Here is a 27,311-nt window from a genome sequence, read left to right as displayed (position 1 = left end):
TTATCCTCTTCATATTGTCCATTCATATGTGCATCTATGTATTTAGAGTTGGTCTCTCTTTTGGAAACGAATTGCTTCTGTGAGTCTTTTTAGAAGCCATCAGCAATATATTCAATAAATATTTCTCTCTTTTAGCCAATCCTGAGGCAAAATTTAAAAAAAAATAGTCTTGTGGCATCTGAAAATATCTTATAAGGCATTATGAAGCTCTCTGCTGAAGTGTTGAATGACAGGATAGTCCCAAAAAACATGATAATGATGTGGATTTACATTTCCACAGTTTCTCCTGCATGCTGAGGAGTTACTACCATTGTAGGATTTCTGACTGGGTGTAATAAAAAACCTTATCAGAGCTTTCTGACCAAACTCTGCATTTTCTGAGCTGGTACATTTCAATTGGTGCATCCATATTTATGTCTTCCTCAGATATGACTATCCCAGCTTCTTTCTACAATTTTATTTAATATACAGTGTTGAATGTTTTAAGATTTAATAGCCTTTATCCATACATTAAATTATTCTCCCCTGTATTTTATATGCCTTTTCACACAATCTGTATCAGCAAGGCTCAATGGTATTTTTTTTTAACCTTTTTTAACATGATGTTGAATATGAAGGCATCAATAGAGGTCTCGATTTTCAGTCACCCTGACCTTTCATTTTTCTTTTTGCTCTGTCATTATAGTACATGAGACAGGTGTGCCTTTAGCTGTCCAAATCTTAAATCCATTATCTGAATTGTTAAGAATAAAACCTGTGACATGCACACCATTTCAGAATTGCCATATCTTCCTCTAAATTATAACATTCAACATTTTGAAACTAAATTTGCCAAGATGTCGTCGCCAAAAACACTGGTGGCTCTGAGCCACAGTCGCTGTGCATGCAAAGCCTGCATATCACTGACTACTACCAAGCCACACAGTATATTTAAAGAACACTTCAATCAGACTAAAGGATATGAGACAGACTTGTCACGTAGATCACCCGTGAAAAATGGAGACTGGTTATAGCTTCTTTTTGTAGAAAAAAGGTTTAAGCGTGACGTGTTTGAGTTAATTAGCATTGCATATCCTGAGATATGAATATGAGACATGCACATTCTGAAATACTTAGTAATATGTAGCCAACACTGCAAGTGTCTAGCACCATGAAGTGTTTTGTAGTGAGCAGCAAAGGTCAATAACTTGTTATTGATATAATGTAATGAGAGGTGATTGATTGACTGAATACTACAGTACTTGTGTAAGCCTCAATTCTATAAGTTGAGTTGAAGCTTGTCCACAATGCACTGAATTGTGTTTGAATATAATTTTATAATTAGCCTACTGAATTTCCTTCATGATTATTTTTTTTGCTGGTGATAATAATACCAAATGAAATAACAGTGTTGTACAAGGCAACCAGCTTATTGCGTTCTTTACAACATTTGAGTGAAAACCTAAAGTAGCAATGAATATCCATTTAATTTATCCATCACTTTTACAATGTGATATCAGCAAAGGTAATGTGAAAGTGAACCTTTGGTCCAGAGTTAATTACCATATCATATGGGCCGACGACAAACATGAGTTTTTTTATTTACAGCAGAAAATCATGTATAAAGGAGTCAGGTGGATCACATTTCTGCTTGAATGTCTCCTCATTCAAATGAGACTCTTAGCAGAAAATCATTCTCTCAATAGACAACAGAAATATCAATAGGCTGAAATTAAAAACTGAGCAATAACTTTAAGACACTGCTACGACTGATTTTGATTTGCTGCCTTTTGGTTTTTGTGCTTGAAAATAAAATAAATGACTATTTACTTCTCTCTGTAGATTGCCTCAGAGTGAACCTTGTGAGGAGGATCCAAAAGACCACAGTCTTCGGTGAGTTCCCAAATTAACATTAAAACTCTCTTAATATTTGCATAGTTTAACACACACGCACGCACGCACGCACGCACGCACACACACACACACACACACACACACAGTCAAACCCCATCCAGATTTTAAACAAGGGTGGAATTGGATGAAACAAAGTGATAAAAGACAAATGTTTTCAATATTCTGAATACAATATATAGTTCCAAGACACTATCACTCAGTTTTTATTCCAGTGTCTGTGCGCTCAATTATTACTTTATAAGAAAAAACACCATGGTAGTTATTCCGATTGTATTTGCCATCTCTCCTCCTTGCACAAATAGAAGCACAAAACAATACAAGAATACAGCATCTCCTTTTTTCCCGCTCTCTGTCACATGCCGATTTACCACATGTTCACACAGAGAGAGAGAGAAGGAGAGTGAGCTTCTGCAGAGTGACACTGTTAGCTGTCCTCTCACATAGACAGGGTTGGGCTGGCGCCATGACTGTTTTCCTCGAAGCCTGCGCAATGGGAGTCGGCTCCATTATCAGAGTGCTTCACCACCCTGCAGGAAGCCCAGCATCCACGAGTCCTGGAGATTTAATTTCTTATCTCAAAGGTGAAAACAGCCCCTCTGATGAACAGCAGAAAACACCTTGGGCTGCTGTGAACATGGATTGAGAATATATACAATGGATGGTTTACAATAATAAAGACCAGGCATAGCACTGCTGTTCCTCATAGGAATTTTATTTGAATGTTCATGGAAAGGAAGCACTACCATTAAAGATGAATCAAACAGGGGTTTTTTTGGGTGAATGTCAATTGTATGCTTAACATTCTATAACAGACCCCATTGTGTGCTCAGTCTGTGGCAAGTCAATTGCACATCAATTCTTAAAGGACAGAGTAGTTTGGTATTTCTTAAGATGTGTTTTGGTAAAATACATATGAACTTTGATCATTGATGTAGATTTGCTAACTTTTTGACAACCTGCAAAATATGTCTTTCTTTCTCCATTTGGCAATATGTCAAAGTCCACTGGAAAATTTGCCTTGTTGTGACTTTTCCTTACCTGACAGCTTCATCAATGCCATGAACTAGTGCTGCTGTGGTACCTGCACCTCAGATTTACCAAGAACTGAAGAAAAAGTTATGCTGCACCTTTTGGTAGTGGAGCTATCTCTGCTATAATATGTTAAGAGTAATTTATTACCATCAGTGTGCTTTCAAGATCTACCTCTAAAGCTTTACCTTTCCTTGAAGGATGTTACTTTAAACATAATTTTCAGTAAATAACTTTGCTGTAAAGACTTTGTCTACCAAGGCCAAACAATATTGTCTCGTTATCCTGCATGACGCATCACCCCCCCTCCCATCCCTCCAGACACACACACACACACACACACACACACACACACACACACACACACACACACACACTCACACACACACACTCTCTTAATTGCTTAAAAAGCTTTAAATTTCTTTCTGACTGGTAAACATTCCCGTAGCCATCCTGTAGTTTTTGTGTCATCCTGCTAACAGCCATCCAACTAACCCTGTTAGTGGGATGTAATGAATGCAGAACACCGTGTTGTAAAAACACACAACGTACACTGCGTGTGTTGTATGTATGCTGGTACAACGGCAAATACAATTAACAGTATGACACAAATGCATAAGAGGGAGAGAGACTGAGCTTCTCTCATACTGTAATTTTCCAGTGACAAAGGTTTGCATTGTGTGATGCTGTGAGACAACATTATGAGTTTTTTTTTTTTTGAGATGGTGTTCCTGCTGCTTTTCTGCAAAGGGTGATTGTGTGGCTTCAGAATTGCACGAGGAACCTCATTGGAAATTGTGTAGAAATGGAAAACTCAGAATAGATAGCTTGAGCAAGAATGAAGCCAAAATAAATTACTAAATTCATTTGCCACTTCTATGCCCTGTAATAGCCGTGACTGGAGGCATTATGTTTTCAGTGTGCCCATCTGTATTTGTTATTCTTGTTAACACCTTGAGGGACTTTTGCCAGTTTGGCACAGACATCCATTTGGAACATTGCCTGCACTGATGATACGTTTGTGTTCAAAGGTCAGGGTGACTGCAACTTCACAAAATATAGAGCATTGATACAAAACTGGAGCCAAAACTGTGACAAAATTTCAAAGAAATGTCTGATAGGATAAAATTTGATGACATTTTAGAAAGGTCAAGTTCAGTCTGTGATAATAATGTGCTACAAACAGAGTTTTGTGGTCATTATTCAATGCTATAACTCAGGGTTTGTTCAGTTACTGAATAGTGACACTAATCTTGGGCGTTCACCTTGAAAATTTGGTTGTTTGGATTGTCTGTGCAGCTCAGTGAGAAACATGTCTGAAGCACCCGTGTTCATGTGTCTCATATTGGTACGTCTCACCCCCTCCATGCCATATATCTTATTTTATCTCATCTCATCTCATCTCACCTTATGTGTAGTTGCTATCATACAGCTTGATTTAGACCTTTATGTCATTGTTCGTATTATAATGATACAAACAATACAATACAATACAAGCGACTGCCTTGATCGTTCCACCTGGAAACAGAGGACGGCATTTGAAGATTAGTGGAATAAATGTGAGTGAATGAGTATATTTGGTGAGATGGGTTGAGGGGCTTCCTCATGAGAATCTTTGAAAGAGATTCATGAAAATGTTTTTCTTTATGCCACTTGAGCAGAGGAATTTATGGTGTGGTATCAAATTAACACGACTACTATAGATTATTACTTATTTATATATTCAAATCATGTTCTCTTTTTGGGGAGAGCAGTTTGTATAGATTTCCTTTTAAATGCATATTGAATAGAAGGAGCTTAATTTAGAGTTTTTGCAGATTCATAACTCCACAGTACATGCCATGCATTTTTAAGATGCATTCCTCATCAGTTTAAAGCATTCTCATTTGTGGAGTCTATTGTAATGAGGAAAACATTTAAACACAATATGGCGTACAAAAAAATTGATAAAATTGTTCATATATCTCTATAAATGCAAATAAAATAATTGAAATTGTTGTGAAATGTTATGGTATTGTCTGCGTTCACGGTGCATTTTAGTATGGAGCAGGTGTCCATTTGGTTTTCTTCAGTAACTACACATTTGTTGGTTTGCTGTCTGAATGCCTGTTACTGCGATGCTGTTCCACTCACCTCTGACTACTTCCCACAGATAGTTATTGCCTCCCAATCCTCTACCCACCTGTTTGGCCTCAATATGAACATATATAGTCTCTATGATATTTAGACATACTGACTGACCCGGCTAAAACATCACAGAAAGAGAATGCTGTTTAAACCATTCTTGTTTTTGTTGTGTGTGTTGGTGTGTAATCTCACGCCAGAAATGTCATGTGTCTTCTAATTCCACTTTTTTTTTTCTTTAATTTGTTTTGTATTATCGTCTATTAGTGTGTTGCATTAGAGGAGTTTTGGGATTAGAACAGCTCACCAACACCAGCTCACATAAATATAGCGTAATTCCATAATACTTGTATTATGGAATTATGTATTTGTCACTCAGGTCTGAACACAGACCTGCTATAAATCAAATTGTCACACTATTTGTGTTTTAATTTGTGCTCGGAGGTGTGATATGGAACTTTTAAAGCTTTAGCTAAAGGTAAATGAAACTTGACTGTTAATGATAAAAAAAACATCAAGGTGTTATTGTCTTAAAGATTATTTTTAATTAATTCTACTGTCACCTCAATTTGCTTTTGTTCAATAAAAAGAGTAATTTACTAAATATTATGAAGGAAACCTATCAAATTTTCTTTCAGAGTATGTGTTAAATGTTATAAAGAAGTTTATCAAATCAAATGAGTTTATCAAATCAAATCATTGATGTGGTTTTAAACTGCCGACTGGCAGCCACAGTATGAATGCAAAGATAATAAAACTTTAGTTTTTATTTAGTATGTGTTGACAAGAATGCAAGATTGCAGTAAAAAAGAACTAACAATTTAATGACATTAATACTGCTTGCACCACGAAATGCTGCTAAAATGCTTGTTTAACAACTCTTCTTCCCTGAAGTCTTCACAAGCATTGCCGCAGGTGATAAACCTACCTATACCCTGAGTTTTCTGTATAAATTAAAACAATAATGTTTACTAATAATGAACCAGCCATAAGCAAGATATTCCATTAATGATTGATTAAAATCAACAAAAGCTAAGGGAATTTTTTTTTCATTACAATCATTTCTCTAGTAATTAACAACATTTATTACTCTGCGTGTGTGTGTGTTTGTGTGTGTGTGTGTGTGTGTGTGTGCGTGCGTGCGTGCGTGTGTGTGTAAGACTGTTTTTGGTTCCCACAGACTTGTGCTGCTGGGTTCCATGTTCTGATGTTAGTTTTTTTGTTGTTGTTGCGTTATCGGGTATAGAAAGAAAAGACAAAGGCAGAATGACTTATCTCTCATTATTCACACTCTTTGAACACACACCGTTGTTTTGCTGTCTGTTGTTGGCATCTGCTGCTTACCTCAGAAGTCATTAATACAGAATCATCCCTTCTTTTTTCCTATGTCAGTGTGAAAAATGGCCATGGCAAAAATGAACTGTGTCACTTCAGGTCAAGTTGAACAGCAGCTGCATTTCACACACAAATGGATCCTGATTTTTGTGAAATACTGTATATATAAACATTTGTGAGTTAATCTTTTTCACTGGAGTCAAACAAAAATGCAACAAAATTGTTGTTTGTAAAATATACTCTATAGCATCGCACTGTATGCTGTGTTTATCATGGACAAGGCTGTCACCCAAATATAATGAGCACATCATATATTCATCCATTTATCCATCCATCCACCCATCCATAAACACACACACACATACACACACACACACACACACACACACACACACACACACACACACACACACACACACACACACACACACACACACACACACACACACACTGCCTGGCCAAAAAAAAAGTCGCCATCCAGAAAAGTCACACCCTCTCATATTTTGTTGGACTGCATTTAGCTTTGATCACAGCATGCATTAACTGGGATGTTGATTTGATGAGTTAATGCATGGCTTTACATAGTGGTCAGACCCCATCATCATACATGCAAGATCTTGATGAAAAATATGGAAAAATATTGCATCACTGGATGGAAATAACTCTTGTGATATTGCATTAACTCATCAAAACAACATCCCAGTTAATGCATGCTGCAATCAAAGCTAAATGCAGTCCAACAAAATATGAGAGGGTGTGACTTTTTTGGATGGCGACTTTTTTTTTGACCAGGCAGTGTACATACATACACACGCACACCCACACAGACACACCTGGACACATGTACGCACACATACATACATACATACATACATACATACATACATACATACTATATATACATACATAATGGGGATTATTTTTCAATGTAGAGTTCATCCTAATGTAGGTAAATCCCTTTCAGCTTCAGTTAATTGTTTCTTGACATTTTGAGAGCAGTACTCCATCAAAAGGTAAATATTTCTCATTCAATTAAAAATGTGTCACCACCTGGGGTTTCACCTTGGTATATCATGTGACAATCCACAGGATAGCACTTTATTAAAGAGAACAGACTTTAAGCACTTAAAAGGTTGAAATAGAGGTAAAAATATCTGCTTGATTGACAGATTGTGATCTAGAAGTGAAAAAACATTCCTCTCGGTCCTTACCCATATGTGCTACGCAGATACAGCATGACACATAACAGCAGATGTCTGACTGACCACAAAGAACAATTGAACATTATCCTTGTGTTAAAAGACTACAATGAAAAAAAGAATAAAAATATTATTTAACACAAGATATGAAATAAATGTACACATGTGGTATTGTGTGGTATTATGTTATATTATGACATCTATATAGTACATATGATTATTTGTCTTGTCATAGTAACTACAGGAACATGTGTTTTGAGATGATCTTACTTCAAAAAAAAATCTGTTTGTTTTATGAGAGTATCAGCGTCCTCTTATTAAAATGTGAGGTGAAAATCTGATGTAAATTTTTTTCTTCTTCTGATTCTGCTTCAGCTGCAGTCTGCGTTTGCTCAGTTTTAGTTGGCCCACCTCTGAGAGAGGTGTTTCTAAAATTAGAAACACTGCTGACAGCCATTTTCAGGTGAGATAAGATGCAGGGCTCTCAAAAAAGGAAAAAAAAAAAAAAAGCAAACACAATACAAAAGAAAAACCATCATATCACGATAAAAAAAGTGATTGTTAAAATGCAATGCAAAGAGTATTTGGAAATAATGAACAATCACTTCAAAAGCAGCTCAGTAGCTAATAAATTAGCTACATTTTCTAACGATGCGTTTTCCTGGATGCAAAAGTGCTGAATTATCTATTTGTTACAGTCTACAACAGGGATGTCAAAGTCAAATAAACGGAGGGCCAAAAAAACCCAAATTTGCCACAAGCCGAGGGCCGGACTGGTTGAATGCTTATTAAAATATGTTGAAATGAACTTAGTCTATTGAACCAAGAGCTAACACCGTGTATATTATTTAATGATTAAATAAATACAGCAATATTTTGTTATGGCTCTGTCAGTAACTTCAAGGAGAAACCTTTTCAACAGGCAAACAGCAAAAAAGTTAATGTCCTTCAAAAACATAAATATGTTCCTTAATATCAAGATAAATGCATAGATGAAACTGCATGCATTATAAATGGAAAATACATTATTATACATGCATTATTGCATGCACAATAATAATAATGTGCATACACAATGATAATGCATTCTTGTAGAAAAAAAAAAGTTAAAAAAAATTGTGCTGCTCTAAGATCCGACCAATCGCTGCTTTCAAATAGTAAAATAAAATTTAAAAAAATCAAATCAGTTGCATTCTTTCTCATGGTTCTTATTTGCAATTTTACCTGAGTCCATTCAACTGAAATAAATATGAATGAATAAAATAAAACACAAAAATCTATGGCTCACAAAATAATACTTCCTTCAAAGAGACATCATGTCTTAAATGTAAAAATTTAACTGAATTTAAAACTGAAAATATGGTACTGGTCTGTGATACTCACTTTTCAGAGGCTGACTGTGATATTTGATGGTGTCTCATCTTTTGTACAAATTCATTAATGTCCTGAGATGAGGAAATCCTCAGGATTGAGTGAAGGTGTTTATCAGTCAGACGGCTCCTGTGTGACGTTTTGTTCAGCTTAATCAGAGAGAACAGTTGTTCACACAGGTCTGTCTTACAAAACATAGACAGCGTCCGAGCAGCTTGGCTGCACAGCTGGGGCACTGTGTCGGGGATGAAACATGTAAACTTTGCAGAAGACACACAGGTTTACCTTTTACCTCTTTGAACTTAAATTCTGACTCTCACCTGGCTTGAAACCTGGCTCCCAGCATACACCTTACTTTTAGCCAGTTTTGAGGAGAGGAGTGGCTAAATTCAACCTCGCTCTGACTGCTGATAAACATCCATCCATGCATTGTCATGACCGATTCATCCGCTGTCGCAGGGAGCTGGAGCATATCCCAGCTGCCTTAGGGCGTCAGGCCAGGGAACCGCGGAACCACACAGAGACACAGACAACCACACACACACTCATTCCTACAGTCAATTTGGGACCGGTCAATTAACCTGAAGAGAATGTTTTTGGAGGTGGGAAGAAGCTGTAGAACTTGGAGAGAACCCACGCAGACACATGGGAGAGAACCCATGAACATGCAAACTCCACATGGAGCGGGACGCGAACCTGGAACCGCCTTGCTGGGTGGTGACAGGGCTACCCACCACGCCACTGTGAAGCCCTGCTGATAAACATTGAAACCCAAAGTCGCTTGCTACCGTTGCGCTGTGGGGAATGTCATTTTGGTGCGTGCAAAACACCAGCGGGCCGATGTGGCTTGCGGGCCGGTTCTAATAGTAATTAAAAATCATCCGGTGGGCCATAAACAATTGACCGCGGGCCAGATCCTGCCCGTGGGCCTTGACTTGACATCTGTGGTCTAGAAAAATTTAATTGATGTTCTAAAATGCAGGCTTTGGTGAATCAACTGTGACCAGATGGCATCATGGGATGTCAAACACTCCATATTCATGATTTACATCTTTTCCAACTCTTATACCATTCTTCATCTGGGTTTTACATTCAGCTGTAATTCAGCATTTGTTTTTTATGTTGTATAGTGTTATATTATATCAATTTCCTGTAAGGTTTTGTGAAAGGCTTAGATCTGTCCTGGTGATAAACATCCTCTGTGAATTTAATTATACAATTTGACCCTACTTTGGGGTCACTTTCACATGTAATAGTCTCTTTCTTATAGGAATCTAAATCAGTCTTGTTCTTCCTGACCACATTTCACCCACACGTCTTGGAAGTTCATATCAGCTCCATACATTAAAACTGAACAGGACATGCAGTGATAATGCAGTCATTCAGTATCAAATCAAATCAAATCAAATCAACGCTCTTTCATGTTATAAGTCCATCAAGTGTTGGGACTTTGCCAATGGAAACTGATTGGTCAGTTCAGGATTTAGAAATGGTTGTGAAGCTGACATCCTTACAGATATTTTGGAAATCAAATCAAGTTGTTAGTTATGGGAAACCAGAAGACTTTAGTTTATGATAGCCAATGTATTACCGATGCTATTACTAGAATAAACAGCTTTAGAAACAGCTACAAAAAAACTAATGGTCTGATATTTAATGTGCCAACCTGTTATATTTAAAATCTTTTGAAAAATCTGTCTGTATGTCTGTCTGTCTAATTTTAGTACTAAACAACTGCATTTATTTGCATTTTTATAATTGTTAGAATCTACACTCTTTTCTAATTAACACCAGCTCTTATGTAAATGTATCAGATTTGGCAAACGTCTAGTTTAAAAATGAATTCTAAAAAACAGTGTGAAATAAGGTGAGATATACAGCCAAGAGCTAGAACGATCATTTAAGATAAACATTCAGCAGACTGTTGCACCAAAAGAGTAAATATCATAAAGTATTGCAATACTGTTGTGTGGTGCAATTTCAGTGGCAATCACGATGACTTAAAACGGCCCCCGGTGGTTGCTTCCTGTTGGTTGTACCTGCTGATAGTGGCTTCTTCATCTCTGTTTCTCTCAGTCCAACAACGACGACTCAGATAGTAATTACATCCCACTTCAAAGCGGTGATGTATTGTAATTGTCAGCGATTGTGTGTTCGTCCATTCTTTCGTTCGTTCATTCGTTTGTTTGTCCACTATGCACTAGTCTATGCACTAGTTAGGTACTAGTTTTAGGGTACCCTGACCTACCCTGAACGTAGGTCAGGGTAAGGATGTTGCAGTCTCTGACTGCCTTGGTTCTTGTTTTCGATTGCAGTCGCTGACAGGGAATCTTTGAATCAAAACCACAGAGAGAGATCGTGTTTTGGTTGGTACGCTGATAAAAATAAGACAGCGTTTTCCTCTAGTTTCACATGACTCACGTGGTTTCAATTGTATATTCTTTTCTTTCCTATTGGAGCTGCTGAAGCTGCTGGTAAAGATTTGGTAAGAAAAGGCAAAGAGCCACTCCATACACGCCGTGTTAAATAGCTCACGCTGTGAGTTCCTCTGCTATCTAAGTGTGAGACTTAGTGAGATGTTCTAGACTACAGGAAGATGACAGTTGTTCAGCTAAAATTTAGCATTCTACTCTCTGATCTACCCACCAAAGCTTTCTTTTTTTTTTTTTAAATTTTGTAAGTGCCTCAGGAAGCTCAAACAGCTACACCAATTATGAGTGTGTGTCAGCAGTTTGATAGATCAAATAAAATAAATCTAATGCGGATGAAAATGTGGAGAACGAACATGACAGAGTGAGACAAAGCATAACAGAAAGTCATAAGAGGCAGCATGTTCCCTTTGTTTGAAATAAACCTCCCCTGATCGTGCAGCACAACAAGCAGGGCTATAAATTATGCAGGTGCTCCCTCAACGGCCGCCCATTTAGAGCCGCTCACTTGCATCTGACTGGACGCATTCGTCTGCCCTATTCCTTGGTGATCTGTCTGTTATTTTAAAAATGGCAGCAAAATGCATGTGACCTCGTAGTAGGACTCTGCCTTCACCCTCGTGTTTAATTTATTCATTGCCCTCTGCCTGTGCCGAAAAATAGCCACCAAGCCTGTGATCGTAAATAGCGCAGGATATCAAAATGATTATGAAAGGAAAGGAACATGGAGGATTATTACAGTTACGTGGAAATAACAAGGTGAAATACAGCTCCTTCTTCATTACATTTTGAGCACCGTAAAGAAAAAGGTGAGAGCAGAATAACAGAAGGTAGTGGTCATAGATGATAACACCATTAACTGTATTGTAGTGCACAAAGTACATCTCTTTCCAGTCGGCGCAGTATGTCTTTTTCCTCCTCTGTTGTTCATTCATGCTGATGTGAGGTTTGCTGTAGTGACTGCCAGCAAAAAGGGAGGATGGTTGAATGCGCTCTCTGTGAAGCCTTTCTTTGGGGCTTTAACACTTGCATCTCCACAACTGAATGTCTGCACTTTTTTAGGGTACAGTCAGGTTTCTCACACGTGTGACACTAGAAAATGGTGCACAGCAATGCAGTCCTCCATTGTATCTGGCTGCTTCATGAAATTGTGGCACTCTCTGCAGATTTGAGTCATATGTGCAATTTTTTTAGAACAAATTATCAATCAGTTAACAGCATGAAGAGCCTAGGTTTGTATTTTAAGTCTAGTTCTATATTTTAATGCTCATTGCCACCACGCTGAAAATAAAAGGTCATTTCCTTTTGTTTTCAAATTATGGAGCGAGTGTTATTTTTGTCAATTTAAATGAAGCAGAAGGAAACTTTTCAGATTTATTTTTTTAACATATGTTTATACACACACACACACACACACACACACATATATATATATATATATATATATATATATATATATATATATATATATATATATATGTTGTGGTCATGGCTACTACTGAGATATGAATTATGAGTTAGTCATTGGTTAAACTGGCAGTCACTGTTCACTGGGACTTGGCTCGCTTATCCTCAGCAGCTTAGACTGAAATATGTTCATCAGCGTTGGAACAGGAAGTGTAGGGACTGGATGAAATGCAATCGACTCAAAGACAATCCGTGCCCTCGGGTTCTTCTGACCACCCAGTGGAGCCTCATTCCACCACAAGCACTGTGGCTGGCCAGGAAGACAAGTCAGAGTAAAGGTCTTCCTTTGTTTGTGATTCAACAAGGGATGATAATCATTTAACAGGATATATAAACTGACCCTCATTCTTTTAGACATTAAGAGTTCATGGAGTCCATTAAGGTTCGACTATGCATGGCGTTTCTGCTAATCAGCCATATGTTGCTATTGGCCTGTAATTATTTTTTTTTTTTTATTCAAAATGTTAATAATGTCTAAAAAATTACTCTTCCCAAAGGACTGAATCTTTTTGGCTTGAGGCTAACATATAGCCCATGAGTTAAAAAGATGCTATAAAAGCTTTGCTTTGCTTCATATCCTAATCTTGTATAAGTACACATCAACTAATGCATCCTGCAAAAACTCTGTACTAAAGACAGAGAAATATAAAAGCTTTCAGTAACAATTTGTTGGGTTATATTGGTAAATTTATCAACTTGGTGTTTTATATCTGACACCAACTTTAAACATAGATTAAAACAAGAGTATATTTTAGTAGGAAATGTAATATAACTCAATGTATTAAAAATATCTCAAAAAACAGGAATGTTTTGTTGGAATTGCAGCCATTCAGTAAGTGACACTATAGAATATATAGGTAATAATAGGTTTTGTTACTTGTCAGTTTAATTGTTCTTTAGCCAATTTCCTGTTACAAGAGAGTGGACTCGACATCAAATTATGTCTGTAAAGTCCCTTGATAACTGCATGCATTCAAAGAAATTGGTTATGAACTCTTATAATCACTTTAATCCTACCTGAAAATCTCTCTTGAGTCCAAAGCACAAAATTATACAACTCAAAGATTTGAGCAGGATAACTAATACTGTCTCATAGTTATTGCAGGAATATGTTCCAAGAAAAGCAAATCAAATTCAATAAAATTTAATGAAAGTATTCAGGGGCAGCAGTGGGAAGCGCTGTCGCTTCACAGCAAGAAGGTTCTAGGTTTGAGTCCTTTTCTGTGCGGAGTTTGTACGTTCTTCTCCTTGTCTACGTGAGTTTTCTCCTGGCTCGATTTAGCTGAACTGATAAGTTCTAAATTGCCCGTAGGTGTGAGTGTCTTGTTTGTCTTTCGTGTGGTTCTGCAAAGTGCTGGTGACGTTTCCGGAGTGTACCCCACCTCTTGCCGGTAGTCAGTTGGAATAGGCTCCAGGAACACCCACGACCGCAAAGCAGAAAAGCAACTGAAGATGAGATGATTATGGTCATGTTCAGGGGTTGGTATCGGCCCATGGGTCTAATCTGGACAGGGAGATACTTTTTTTGTACTTTTTGATGTAATATTGTGCATAAATATACACAGCACTATATAGATAGCTTTTGTTATCAAAAGAACTTTGACAGCTAACATGGGTTGTTGTGTATGTTGTTACGGTATGTCCAGGAAGCAAAGCATAAAGGCCGTGGCATGCATAATGGATGAGATGAACAAAAACAAGAAAAGATGCTACTTCTTCTGAGATGAATGTAGAGAAAAGTATTTAAAATTCACCGATGTCTAAAAAGTGGAAATACAGTAGCATTCGCTCAGTCTTTCAAAAGAAAGTTTTAAAAATGTATCATCGAGAGGCAAAGAAGTTTTAATGATGATGAGTTCAGACATAAACTGATTGAAACTTCGTTGACAACCTGAGATTGGAATAGCAGCTCCTTCCTCTGTAAGAATGTCTTTCTGGCCAAAAGTGGCTTCATATTTTCACAAGAGGCCAAATGAATAGTAGTGGGCAGATCTTGGATCTGTGGACGGAATAATCTGACCTGCAAGTAAATATGATGCTGATATAGCAAGGTGAATTATTTCACATTGGGCTTTTAGGAGGGACAATGCATGTGAATATACCTGGGCGTGTTTGCCGCTGCGGCGGATATAGCGGTGGTAATCTGAAGATGACTGACTGACATGTGATTGATGATATCTAATTTCAGCTTGAAACTGAGAGGCTCTGTGTTTATCTTTCAGATGTTGGTTTTTGTTAACTTTACCGTTGACAGTGTTTTTATGAACTGAAAATCTATGACAGAAATTTGCTGGTGGTCATGGCAATTTTTTACATATCATAGCTATGTACTACACATACACACAAACACACACATACACACCTACACACGTACAGACACACACACACACACACACACACGTACACACACACACACACACACACACACACACACACACACACACACACACACACACACACACTTATAAGGTATTCTGGCTTGTTTGAGTTTATTAATAATTTATAATGTTTCCCCAATCGGCCTGCAGGGCTGTAGGTATCTATTAGTTCAGACCTCTGCAGAGGAACAGTGTCGACTCACTGGATTACTCATTAATCAACATTTGGGGTTTTTTTTTTCTTTTTAACTTCTGTAAAGGTCGTGAGATCACGGTTGGAGTTTCTGTATCACAGTGAATGACCATAAGTCATGCACCCTTGTCCAGATTCGGATGTGAATGCCATCACGAAACAGAGCAGCTGCGCATCAGGCTGACATTCCGATTTAATTCTAAGACTGCTCTTCTTCCCTTCTGTCTTCTCTTTTTGGCAAATAAATTGAAGTGAGCTGACCTTTCATCTCGTTGGCACACCAAACCTGAGTGTTTAAGCTTCAGCAACCAGACATGTTGACTTCAATTAATCAGATGAATACTATTAGAGCAGGAGACATGAACGACACGGTTCACTGCACCATCCACACATTTTACTCATCATTTCTCCAAGGCATTACTTTATGACTTTTCCTCAGTGGACTGAGCTGATCAGTGGATCTGTCTTACATTCACACACCAGTCAGCAAAAACTCAGGTCTGTGTTCTGCTAGCTTGGCATTACTGTGTATACGGTAGCTCCAAGGGGTGGGTTAAGCTTTTAAAATGGAAAATTATGAATCAGGGCGATGCAGCAAAGTTTGCACCAGAATATTTTTGGACTTGTTCAAGTACTTCATGAAAAAATGTACATTATTAAATCATCAAACCAAAGAAAATGAGCTTCATTTAAGCCAAATCACACAGCTCTTAGACCCTCTTTCATGTCTGAATATTTTAAACCTGCCAATTTCAATAGTCCTCTGGAAGAAAATTAGCCAAGACAAGTTTCAATAATCAGTCAATCAATTAAATAACTTCTCAAGACAAGACAAAAATATTCTCTTCTTTTGGTTTGTACTATGTTAGGATTTACTGCTTTTCTTCATTGTATATAATGTACATGCAAACTGAATGCTTTTGGTGTTGCTTTGACAGTTAAAATTACATTTGAATTTACTAGATTCATTTTATAAATTAAAGGAATGAACTCTGATCCTAACCTTAACCTTAACACTGGTGCAAAAAATAATATTCATTCATTCATTCATTCATTCATTCATTCATTTTAAACTGCTTCATCTGCTTGCGTGGGTCATAGTGACAGTATTTTGAAAATATAGTTGTTTTGAATACTTTTAAATGCAATGTTTACATTACTTACATCTTATATATAATATATTATTGTTTAGATATTTAATTGCAGTCATTCAAGTCTTGGAATTATCAAGTATACTTTAACATGTGGATTAGATCATGTTGAATTGATTGAACCACAAACCCTGCTCTAAATCGACAGCCTGCCCTGCCACAGCAAGGCCCTAATTCAGCATAATTAATATAAAAATCATTAAGTCAATCAATTCAAGTCATTTAGGTATCCAGAATTAGTTGCAAAGTGAATTATTTAAGACAGGGTGAAATGAGAGAGTCAGCATGGAAGTAGAAGTTAATTATACTGTATAGTGTGTCCTTTACAAATTTTGTTTTTGAAGGTATTTATATTTTATACATTAACACTCCTCTCCGAGTTCGGGAAAAGTCACATATTAGCAAAACCACTGAAGCTCTTCTAAATCACCACATTAGGGGTAATATGGTCTTTGCTTCTAGCTGACTGACCTCTGATATCCAACTAGTCCTAATGAGAATTAAATGAAATAAAATCATACATTTCTTAAGGTCGGAGAAGACCATATTTTATTCAACATTTTTACTGGAGGAAGCTCTGGGGCTATGTACCAATGACGGTGACCCAGTTCAGAAATATTTTTCAAGTCTGGTCATGTTGTATTGACTTTTCACATTAATTTTTATACGTGTGAACAGACAGACATCACAACATCACTTTTAGAACGACTGTGCTGATGACAAAAGCTGAAATATCAATTAGTGAGATAGCACTCCAGACATTAATTACTGTTACTGTGGTAACAGTTGTGTGGTGATGGTGCAACAGCTTTCACAGCTTTTAAAATGGTATTTGATTGAATCTTTTTCCCATTTATCTATTTTGATTGAATAATTTTCCCATTTATCTATTGAATTTGTAACCCCACCTCTCAGTTTGTATTTCAGTGGTCCACCAAATTTGACTTCACTTGCTATTACTGACAAAATTATATTGTGAGAGTTGGTCAGTGAGAGCAAAGAAATATTCACAAATTGGAATTGAAATCATATAAATATGTTCCATATCAAATGAAAAAACATGATGATGATGATGATGACGCAAAACATGTTAGAAATGTTTTAAAGCCTTAAAACAATGAGAGTTCAGCAGGGAAAAATAAAGTAATGAGTTTGCAAATGTGACTACTACTATTCATTACCACGTATCAGAAACAGAGTCAGAATACTTTATTGATCCCGAGGGGAAAATTTCTTATGGACATCAGTAAGGAAATACTGCTCCCCCAACAACGGCAGAATCCTCTAGGTGGATGGTTATCTCCCTTCACTGGCTGGAATTGCAACGAAAAATAACAAGAATAAAGAAAGAGAAATAAAGTTATTACTGTATTGTAATCAGCAACATGTTGCACAACTTGATGTTGACGGACTCCACCAATGGTAGAATGGATTTCAATATGAACATTTTTAAGAACATTTTACTTTTCCTCTGTAAACCTGCGAAAGCCTGGTGTAGAACGGCATTTATCTCTCACACTCTAAGCTCTGGATATTATTCATGAAAATGCAGAGCAAATATGGAGTGCCTATTTTAACATTTTATAGAGTCCCAGTAGCTCACCAGAGGTAACTTGTTCCGCCCCACACAACTCCCTATCCATTATAGATGGCTGGTTCAGCCAAGCCAACAGTATACATATGTTTACAACTGTCAAATGCACTAAGAGAACCCAGTGAGTCCTGAAAAAACAACTATCCATCTGAGCCGGATGGATCCTGAAGACCTTGTAACATTATCTCATAAGTATATCAATAATAAATACAGGGATAAATTTGCCCTTGTGCATAAATCAAACAGCAACCAATATAGCTTGAGGAACAAGCCTTTTATTAAAGGGCCCTATAGAAATTCACTATTAATTCCATCTTATCTTGATATATAAATTTTCTGCAAAATTTTATTTAAACATTTCCTTTACTTTTTAATATAATCCATCCATGCCAGTTTGAGGCAGTTATTTCACTGAGTGAAGCAGAATTCAGGATTACCATGAATAACATGAAAGTCACCCCTTAACTCTTAGCTCGTTTGCGGTATGAAAGATCCCTTTGATTGTGAAGTTCAATGCCATGCAGGCCAGTGAGGTGTTGTGGATTTTTCACTTTTAGGCACATAGCTTCAAATGTGATGTGAATGAAATTGTTGATGCTTTCAGGCTGGTGGTCTCAGTTTTCTTTTTAAGGAGCTGAAGATTTTTTTCGCCTCCTCTTACAAGATGTCGACTGAGGATTTTTAGAAATAACCAAGATTTATTTATTTATTTTAATCTTAAGGTTCCTGTCATTTTTTATGAGATGAGAGAATGTGCTGATATATCTGTGGGCAAATTTCACAAGTAATAGGTTAATGAAAGGAAGCTCTGTCTGGCCTCCTGTCAGCACTGAAACCAACTGACTAAAAGCCCAGAAATCTGATTCTGACTGAATTACGCTCTTTCCTTTTGGGTGAGGGATTGTAATAGTTTAAGTAAATTGTTAATTATTTTTATGTTTTAGGTTTAAACAACAAAGTACTTTGTTTATGGTTTTAGTTATATGGTAGGACTTTTTTTTTCTTTACCCCAAACCACTGACTGTCTCTAATATTCATGTCAGCTTGTGATTCCCCACACATGAACAAAATCACATAATTATTCTTTAGTTTTACCGAGAACAAATTTAGGGTATTGTCTGGTGACATTTTGCAAATGTCCAGTGACTATCCAGCCAGATATTCACATCAACACAATGTCATTATTTCCTGTTCATCGAAATGTTTTCAAGGTAACATTTTGTTGCCTTCACAACACACTGAAAAATGTTAGTGCTATATAGGGTAAAATACCAGGAGAAAAATGATGATCTTGAACACCATGCTGGAGAGGTTTGGGATTTTCTCACCAGGGGAAGAAATTGAAGAGCTGTTGTTTTTTTATCCTGTTTTGTTGCTGTACCACCACCTACACATCATCTCAAAGTGACAGCTATGGCAGCACTCAGGCACATCTCTGACATTATTTGCTGATGGTAAATAAGGAAGAATATCTGGCTATCCAATATGATTCATAGTTAGTCCCAGCTCTTGTTTACAGACAAGTTGTCACATTAATTTAGCAAATTACTCTCGTGCTTGGGGCTTTGTAAAATGGGTTTGCCCTCATCCTTTATTAGGGGAGAGGGTACAGTTAAAATTCAAATCTGTTGACTGCTGATTCATTGATTTCTACAAAAGGATTATAAATAAAAGGTATAAGCACTTAATTGTACAAAGATGTCACCCGGCTACAGCATGACCCTGCTTGAAGGTCTGTTTTTAGCAGGAGCTGCTGATATGTTTTGAACTAAGTCCTTGTAATCTTGAGTGCTCGAATTTGTAAGCAGAGTACAATGTCTATAAATGGATGGCACGTTACTGGGGTGTGGAAATAGTTGCATGAATGTTTTTAAATGAGCCCAAGTAGTCCAATTCAGCATATTGTGCAGAATGGATGCTCAGATGCACTACATATGATTATAAGATGAACAGTTAGGAATTAATGTAAGACTCATAAACATACCCACTCTCTATGATGAATTTTCTTGGAGACCGCAGACCATATGTGTCTGTAGCAGTCAACCATGAAATCACTTTCATGGAGCTGATTTGCATTCTCAGGTCAATGGGGCAGGAGAGGTTGCTGTAAAACCTTCATTTGGTGCATCAGACCTGTCTTACCTTATTATTGCCACACAGAATGATGTAAGAGGTGCTATTACTGAAGTGACTTTTTATTGCCATTCCTTATTGTGACTTTTTTTATTTTTACAGTTTTCAGTTTGAGTTAGTAATGTCAAATATGAATGAATGTGGATGACAAACCAACACAAGTCGAGATCATAGCTCACTGACAACAATAGAAAAAACCTTTTGATGAATTAGGACTTAATAGCAGTTCCTTTAGAATTGAAGTTTGTAGTAATTCCAACTAGACTCCTGCTGTTCAGCTACCTAAGCCCTCATTATGCTGTGTCCCATTAATTTGACAGAAACATCAAACTTCAAGAAACCGCATCATTCATTCTGGTGTTGTCACAGTGTGATTGGTAGGCTTTACAAAACTGAGGAAGGGTTGCATTTCCCATCGACCTACCTGTACTCAGTGTACAGAGCAATCAATCAATATCTTGATGGTGACAATTTCATTAGTTTTGTAGCCCAAAATCTCAGCTCATATTTTGAGAGGTCAAAACATGTTATGTTTATACTTGACGGCATCTTGATTGGTCTGCCTACAACCTGGCCACTGGCTATATAGTTCACATATGCCTTGCTGTGTACTCTGGAGGGTACATATTGCGATTGATAATATTTCATTTTATGTGCTGAGGACTGAAGATAATAAAGAGGGTTATTGCTTTGAAGGAAAAAAAAGTTTCCCAATGCTGAGGTAATAGCTGACAGACCTGATGACAGTTGCAGCAACTGATCAAAACTCACCTATATGATGAATTAACTCCAGATAGTACTTTCATTCACATATTGTTAGAAGCCATAGTGTTACTCTAATACAGTACTACCTTGAGATACAAGATTAATTGGTTTTGTGACTGAGCGCGTAAGTCAAACAACCCGTAACCCAAACAAATTGTCCCTATTTCAAATAAATACAATTATTTTAATCCATTCCAGTCTTCTAAAAAAGCCCCAAACCCCCTAAATTATAAGAAAAAAAACTTCTTATTTTTTACCAACCATTGGACATGCATACTCATCCTTTGCATAATTAATTATATGCAAGTTAATAAACCAATGATAAATATGAAAAAAACCCCCACAAAAGTCTCAAGAACACATGACCTATATCTTTACTCCACGTACTAGAACAAGATCCGGTCTCAGCTGATCTTGTATCCATCCGCCACCACATGGGAAAAAATGAAATCCGGGCTCAGCTGATGTTGAATCCATCCGCTGACTAGCGGTGGTGTGACGAAGCACAGCTCATATCTCTGATTTTTGCTCTTATGTCGAAAAAAAAATATGGACACAGCTATGGCTCTTATCTCAGAAAACTCATATGAGCAGCTTGTATCTCGAGATACGACTGTATAGGAGCACAAGTGATTAATATCACCTTGTGCAACATACTATAAAGTAAAACAATACAATCCCAACTCAGGGTCCACTTGGTAGAGTGTTTAATAATTTTGTTTTATGCTAGATGCACCATTTAACATTAGTCTAATTTAATTTTGCCAGACTCATGACAGAATCAGCGTCTCTTGATTGCTGGGTATGACGATTCCCGAGTGGTGTGCTGCTAGAAGCTAATGTAGCCTAGAGACACTAGTCTCTTAAACAAAGATGGGGAGTGGGCTTCACATATGCAGCAGCAGTCCTAAAGATGTGTCAACTGTAGTTTGTAAATTCTTAACTTGAAGAATAAATGTAATGTTTTCCTACAGAAACTTCCTCCTAAAGGGGTAAAAGATTTGTTATTGTACCCTTCACTTCTGCTCAGGCCTATTATTTTGTATTATAAAGAAACAGCGCTTTCAAAATCACCTCTATTATTCACACTGTCTCGCTGCCATCTTAGACTTAATGATTCATCGTTTGCCAGTTGCTTTGAATTCATTATACATTAGGATGTTTGATGTTTAGTAAGCTATGACCTACAACAAGTTTTTACAACATTTTGGCTGGTCATATCTTAAAAAACATGTCCAATTAGTATTCTCATTTAAATTGGAGCAAAATCAGCTCTAAAAAGTAGCGGTTCATCAATAAACGATTTTGTCAAATGTACAAAGTCAAGAATGAGACCATTGAAATGAATGATTGATGAATGATTCACCACAAACACATAACATATGAAGTATTATGTATAAAACATTGCACATATTTTTTTCACATGCTAATATTGTACAACAAAAGATATGCTTCTTCAGTTCAGTGTATTTCTTCAGACCAAAAGTAGCCTCTTGGATGAGAGGTGAAACGTCTTCAAGGAACTTTTTTAAAGTCCAGTGGATTGAGTTTAACAACTTTGGATAACCATGACCTGAATAAATGAGAACCTTCACAGACACAAAAGATAACCACAAATATGTTGCACTGTGGGTGGCACGGTGGCACAGTGGGTAGCGCTGTCGTCGCACAGCAAGGCGGTTCCCAGCTTAAGTACTGCTCTGTGTGGAGTTTGAATGTTCTCCGTGTCTTCATGAGTTCTCTCCGGGTTCTCCGGCTTCCTCCCACCTCCAAAAATATCACTTCAGATTGGCTGGTATCAAATTGCCCATAGGTGTGAGTGTGTGGGTGCGTGTTCGTCTGGCTTTCTTCATTTGGCTCTGCAGTCCACTGGCTTTGTGCACGGGGTGTCTCCTGCCTGACAACCACAGTCGTTTGAGATAGGCTCCAGCACCCCATGACAGTGGACGAACGCAGGTAGAATAAATGAATGAATGAATGTTGCACTGTGTTCAGTCCTTTTTTGACTGATGAGTTTTAATAGAATTTACTTTGAACCATTGAATCAATAAAACCAGCAAATTTAAGGCCTCATGATGGATGTATTAATTGGAAAGCTATATGCACTGTAGTGGAACTGTAGCCATATCACAAAGAGTCTACTTCTATATCTGTGTATAAGATGAATAAAATCCAATTGATTATTGAGAACTGTAACTTAACCTGCGTTGACACAATAAAGTCTGACTGAAGAGCCTCTCTTCATTACAGGAGATCTGAATGTCTAAAGGATTCTGACCGTCTTATCGCTGAGAATTAGTTATTCGATCCCAAACATATTATTTTGGTCCCAAGCCTTCTTTTGAAAACTTTGTCCTCAGGCATCACTGTATACAATATCGATCTGCTTGGAAATACATATATACACACAATTCATCTTTTCCTGACCTCCAATGCCAAAGGTATGGAGAGGCTGATAAAAAATAATTATACAATCAGACTGCTCCTGCAAGCCATTTTCTTAGAAACAGTTTCATTTCAACTTGGGAGCTCAGTTTGACTCAGTTTGAGTAATTCGGTAAGAGGGGAGCAGTAAGCAGTCTGACAGTGTTTAGGGTTTAGTGGAATATTAGACAAAAAACAGCTACTTCACTTCTGTTGTCTTGTTCCCTATTGACTGCTTGGATGTTTCACTTATTAAATATATTTATGCATTTAAAATTTAGTTCACAATGAGTGGCATTTTTCCGATAAGCTCACCATTTCAAATCAGTGCTGTTCATTCAGGTAGATGTAATTATGCTTTCACAGAACAGCTGAAAATCCATGAATGCATACAATCCTATGATTGATAACTTGCCATGTAGCATATATGGTGCTCCATCAAATCAAGACATTAATCAAACTGTTGATGCGAAGAGTAAATTGCAATCAAGAGGAAGAGGAATAGACGAGTGACATTCTGTTTCCTGTATCAGCTGAGGATGAGTTTGACCTCACAGTAATGGCAGCTATCGGGCTACTCTGCACCTCCGTATAGCAGGGCTCTTTTCCCTGAACGAGTGGCTCCATACATTGTCATGATGACATTGAAAATGCCGTTTCATAAGTGTGTTTCGGCTGCAGCTGCTTTATTGCTTGTTTTTATCTCCAGCACTATGATCACTGCACCTAGAGAAAGAAATTGCTTGGTTTACTTCAGTCAGGCAATTTAAAAACAATTAAAGTCTGTGATAAATACACAGAAACCTCCTCTCATTGCTGTGGTGGAATTAATTCCCCACACTCCTGCCATCTATTAAATGCTTTGGGTCCTCGCTCACGGGGATACAGGCTCAGCAATTGAGATCGCCTGTGTCAAAATCTGGGGGTCTGGTGCACAAAGAACAGTGACCACATTCAAAATGAATGCATTCACTCAAATCTATAATTGATTTGAGCTCCAGGGCTTGTGTCTCAGTAGATGGTCAGCAGAATCTGATGCAACTTAAATGTATGATGCTTTTAACAAAGGCTTCTTTTGCTGCTTATGCAGTTCTGAAGTGTAAGAACAAAAACAAATAATTCAGAATCAAGCTATTTTTTTAACGCGAACATCATAATTTTGTTTTTCATTGAAATGATAATTCAGTGGAGCTGATTATGTAGAGCAAAGCTTGTTGTAGGTATCTGTATTTCCCATGCTAATATAGGTGAATGTCTTGCCTCTGCTATTCTCTATATGTATAGCTAGTGGTGGCAGTGCAGGTATTTTATTCCTATTTTGCAATAAATGTCTTTTTTTTGTCCACAAAATAAATATTGATGCTGATGGCTGTTATGATGAAGGTGAAATTAAGGGTTAGAGTAATTGAAGATTGAAAATTGTCATTATTCATTCAACCTGACTGGTCTCTCATTTTCTGCATTCCACACACATCAGTTGGGTAGAAATGGAAGTGTCAGCTGGCCTTGTTGTCACAACAGAGTAGCAGAGTTGGCAGCGCATGAGGATGACTCTCTACCTAACAATTGGCTTTGTCCTGCCAGCATAGGCAGGAATCACTGTGACGGATAATGACTTGACAGAATTTATCCTTTGGCCAAAGTTGCCTGGTGCTGAGGAATTTTTTTGATCTATGATTTGTCTTCATGTAAAGGCCTGGTGAAAAAGAGTGAGAAATTGGCGAAGTCATGTGGTTTTGAAAGGAGAATGTAGCACAGAAGAGAAGCCTTTGACACAGTGAAGGGGAGCCATGTTGAGAAATAAGTGAGACCAGCCTGTCCTGGCCTGACACCAGGCTCCTCACACTGGCTCAGGTGAGGATTTCATGCTTGTAAATGAAGATAAGGCCAAAAAATCAGTTGGTAGACCATCCTGGACTGGTACAAGACTTCATGTTCAAAACTAATTTACAACTTCACACACCTCTCTGTGGTTTGTCATGCTCAGAAACACTGCATTCACAGCACTCACTGTCACATCGTCTGTCAGAGTGGGCAGCATCGCTGCCAAACATACGTGTGGAAGCATTTAATATGCATGACATGACTGAAATTGATAACACCTACACTCTTCTTTGTTTCTCCCCATTTCTTGGCAGTACTGACTGAAACTTGAAATGAATAGAAAAGGATTGGAATGACATATCAAAAAGCAAAATCTTGCATCATAAATACTTAATGGGCTGGATGGATAGCTGAAGGTGACAAGCCTAAAGGCCCGCTGCGAATACAAAATGATGTACAGTATGAGCTGAAGGATGAACCTGAGTGGAGAATTGTGTTTTTTAATGCATGAAAGCTCTGTAGACAAATGTGAGCGATATGGTAATCTCTCCTGGTTATGCGCTGCTGTGCTGCAGGCAGGGCTGCGGCATGTCATACGGCTCGTTTTGACTTTTAGGGACAAGTGAGAAACTGAAGGCTCATGACCTTGACAGTAACAACACTTCTGCTTCAGGAAAAATCTAGAAAGGAACGAAATAGAACTTGCAGAAGCCTCTTAAATGAGTAAAAAGAATTTATCTTTATCCATCTCCATTAGGTTTGTGCATGTAATTGCAATAAGGGTACAGTAAAGCATGCAGTAGTTATTTGAATATGTTAATCACCATATTTATTTCATCACTTCCTCATCACAAGCAGAATATACTCAGCCATTCTTTGTTTTGCGCAGATAAATTCCAAACTTGTGTCAAAATATGATACATTTTTCATTATGCTCTCCTTTACACTTTGTTCTCCTTAAGCTACAGTGATGCAGTGAAATATTAATGACAGGACACACATTTGAGGCCATTGTATCTCCACTTCTGGTTTTCTGGTGTCTCTTCTGCTGCTTATGCTTCAGTCCTGTTGTTTCATAATCAGATTGGGGTTCATATTACACCCAATGCTGCCAAGTGGAAAAAGGAGAAAGCTCAGTCAATGAGATCATGAATGTATGACTGGTTGTCTTGTGCGTTAAGGAGTGTTACTTTTTTCACCAAAATTATGTCTAGAAGTTGACAGTTATCACCAGGAAGTGTTAAAAGAACAGCTGCAAATGTCATCTCCCTATCACTAGAGCTAAATACATGTCTCATCTGACAGGTTGTGCTTTCTGAGTTACCTACCTCAACCCTGCAATGCTGATGGGAAAACTTGCAATGGAGACCAGGGCTTGATATCTGGTGAGTTTGACTTTTGAATGCATGTTAACCTGGAGACCCTGTAGCTCCACCTTAGCTCCAGTTTAACTCCATTGAAAATGTTCTGCTGCCAGTAGTGCATCAGTAGAGCGAAAGTTCAGTAGTATACAGATTACTTCTGGGAATATATTATTGAAAACACTGCAGTTGCAGGGCACAACCATGCCAAGTTTATGCAGTGTTTATCTGACATGGCTAAAACAGCCATAAGGGTGGAATTGACGGCATCAGAATCAACTTCATTGGGTATATTTTACCAAACAAGGAATATGTCAAGTTTCTATTGGCTGTTAGAGTGCTTATAAACACAGGACATGACACGACAAAGATTAAAGTAAAGTTAACAAAAGCAAACATACACATATTTCTGTTACGCACAAGTAGGTATGAAAATTGCAAGTTATATATTAAAAATAAATGGACAACAACATGCAGTGTGCAGTTACAAATGTGTGTTTGGGAGTGTGCTGTATAAATAGTGCATTGCTAATGTGACTTCATATGCAGGCATTAGGTGGTTTATGGACAGGATATACAGTTGACCCTGTCTTCATTTACATTTAAAAATAATGGATAACATGTACATGCTGTCGCACAGT

At 37.5% G+C, this 27,311-nt stretch overlaps 1 protein-coding gene across 6 annotated transcripts in view; it reads left to right on the top strand.

Annotated features, from left to right (window-relative positions):
* Positions 1-27,311, top strand: part of lrfn1 (leucine rich repeat and fibronectin type III domain containing 1) — a 120,327-nt gene that overhangs the window by 67,502 nt on the left and 25,514 nt on the right. For 4 of the 6 annotated variants that reach the window (XM_068318087.1, XM_068318089.1, XM_068318091.1 and 1 more), the window contains 2 exons: positions 1,822-1,872; positions 26,615-26,694. In XM_068318087.1, coding sequence (XP_068174188.1) covers positions 1,822-1,872; positions 26,615-26,694 — 131 coding nt within the window. Of the gene's footprint in view, positions 1-1,821; positions 1,873-2,347; positions 2,475-26,614; positions 26,695-27,311 lie in introns of those variants that run through there. The other 2 variants (XM_068318093.1, XM_068318088.1) reach the window with 2 other exon arrangements.

Source organism: Antennarius striatus, chromosome 6 (genome assembly GCF_040054535.1).
Source record: "Antennarius striatus isolate MH-2024 chromosome 6, ASM4005453v1, whole genome shotgun sequence".
Taxonomy (NCBI): domain Eukaryota; kingdom Metazoa; phylum Chordata; class Actinopteri; order Lophiiformes; family Antennariidae; genus Antennarius; species Antennarius striatus.
The sequence above is the reverse complement of the archived record's forward strand: the minus strand, read 5'-3'. Positions and strand labels throughout refer to the sequence as shown.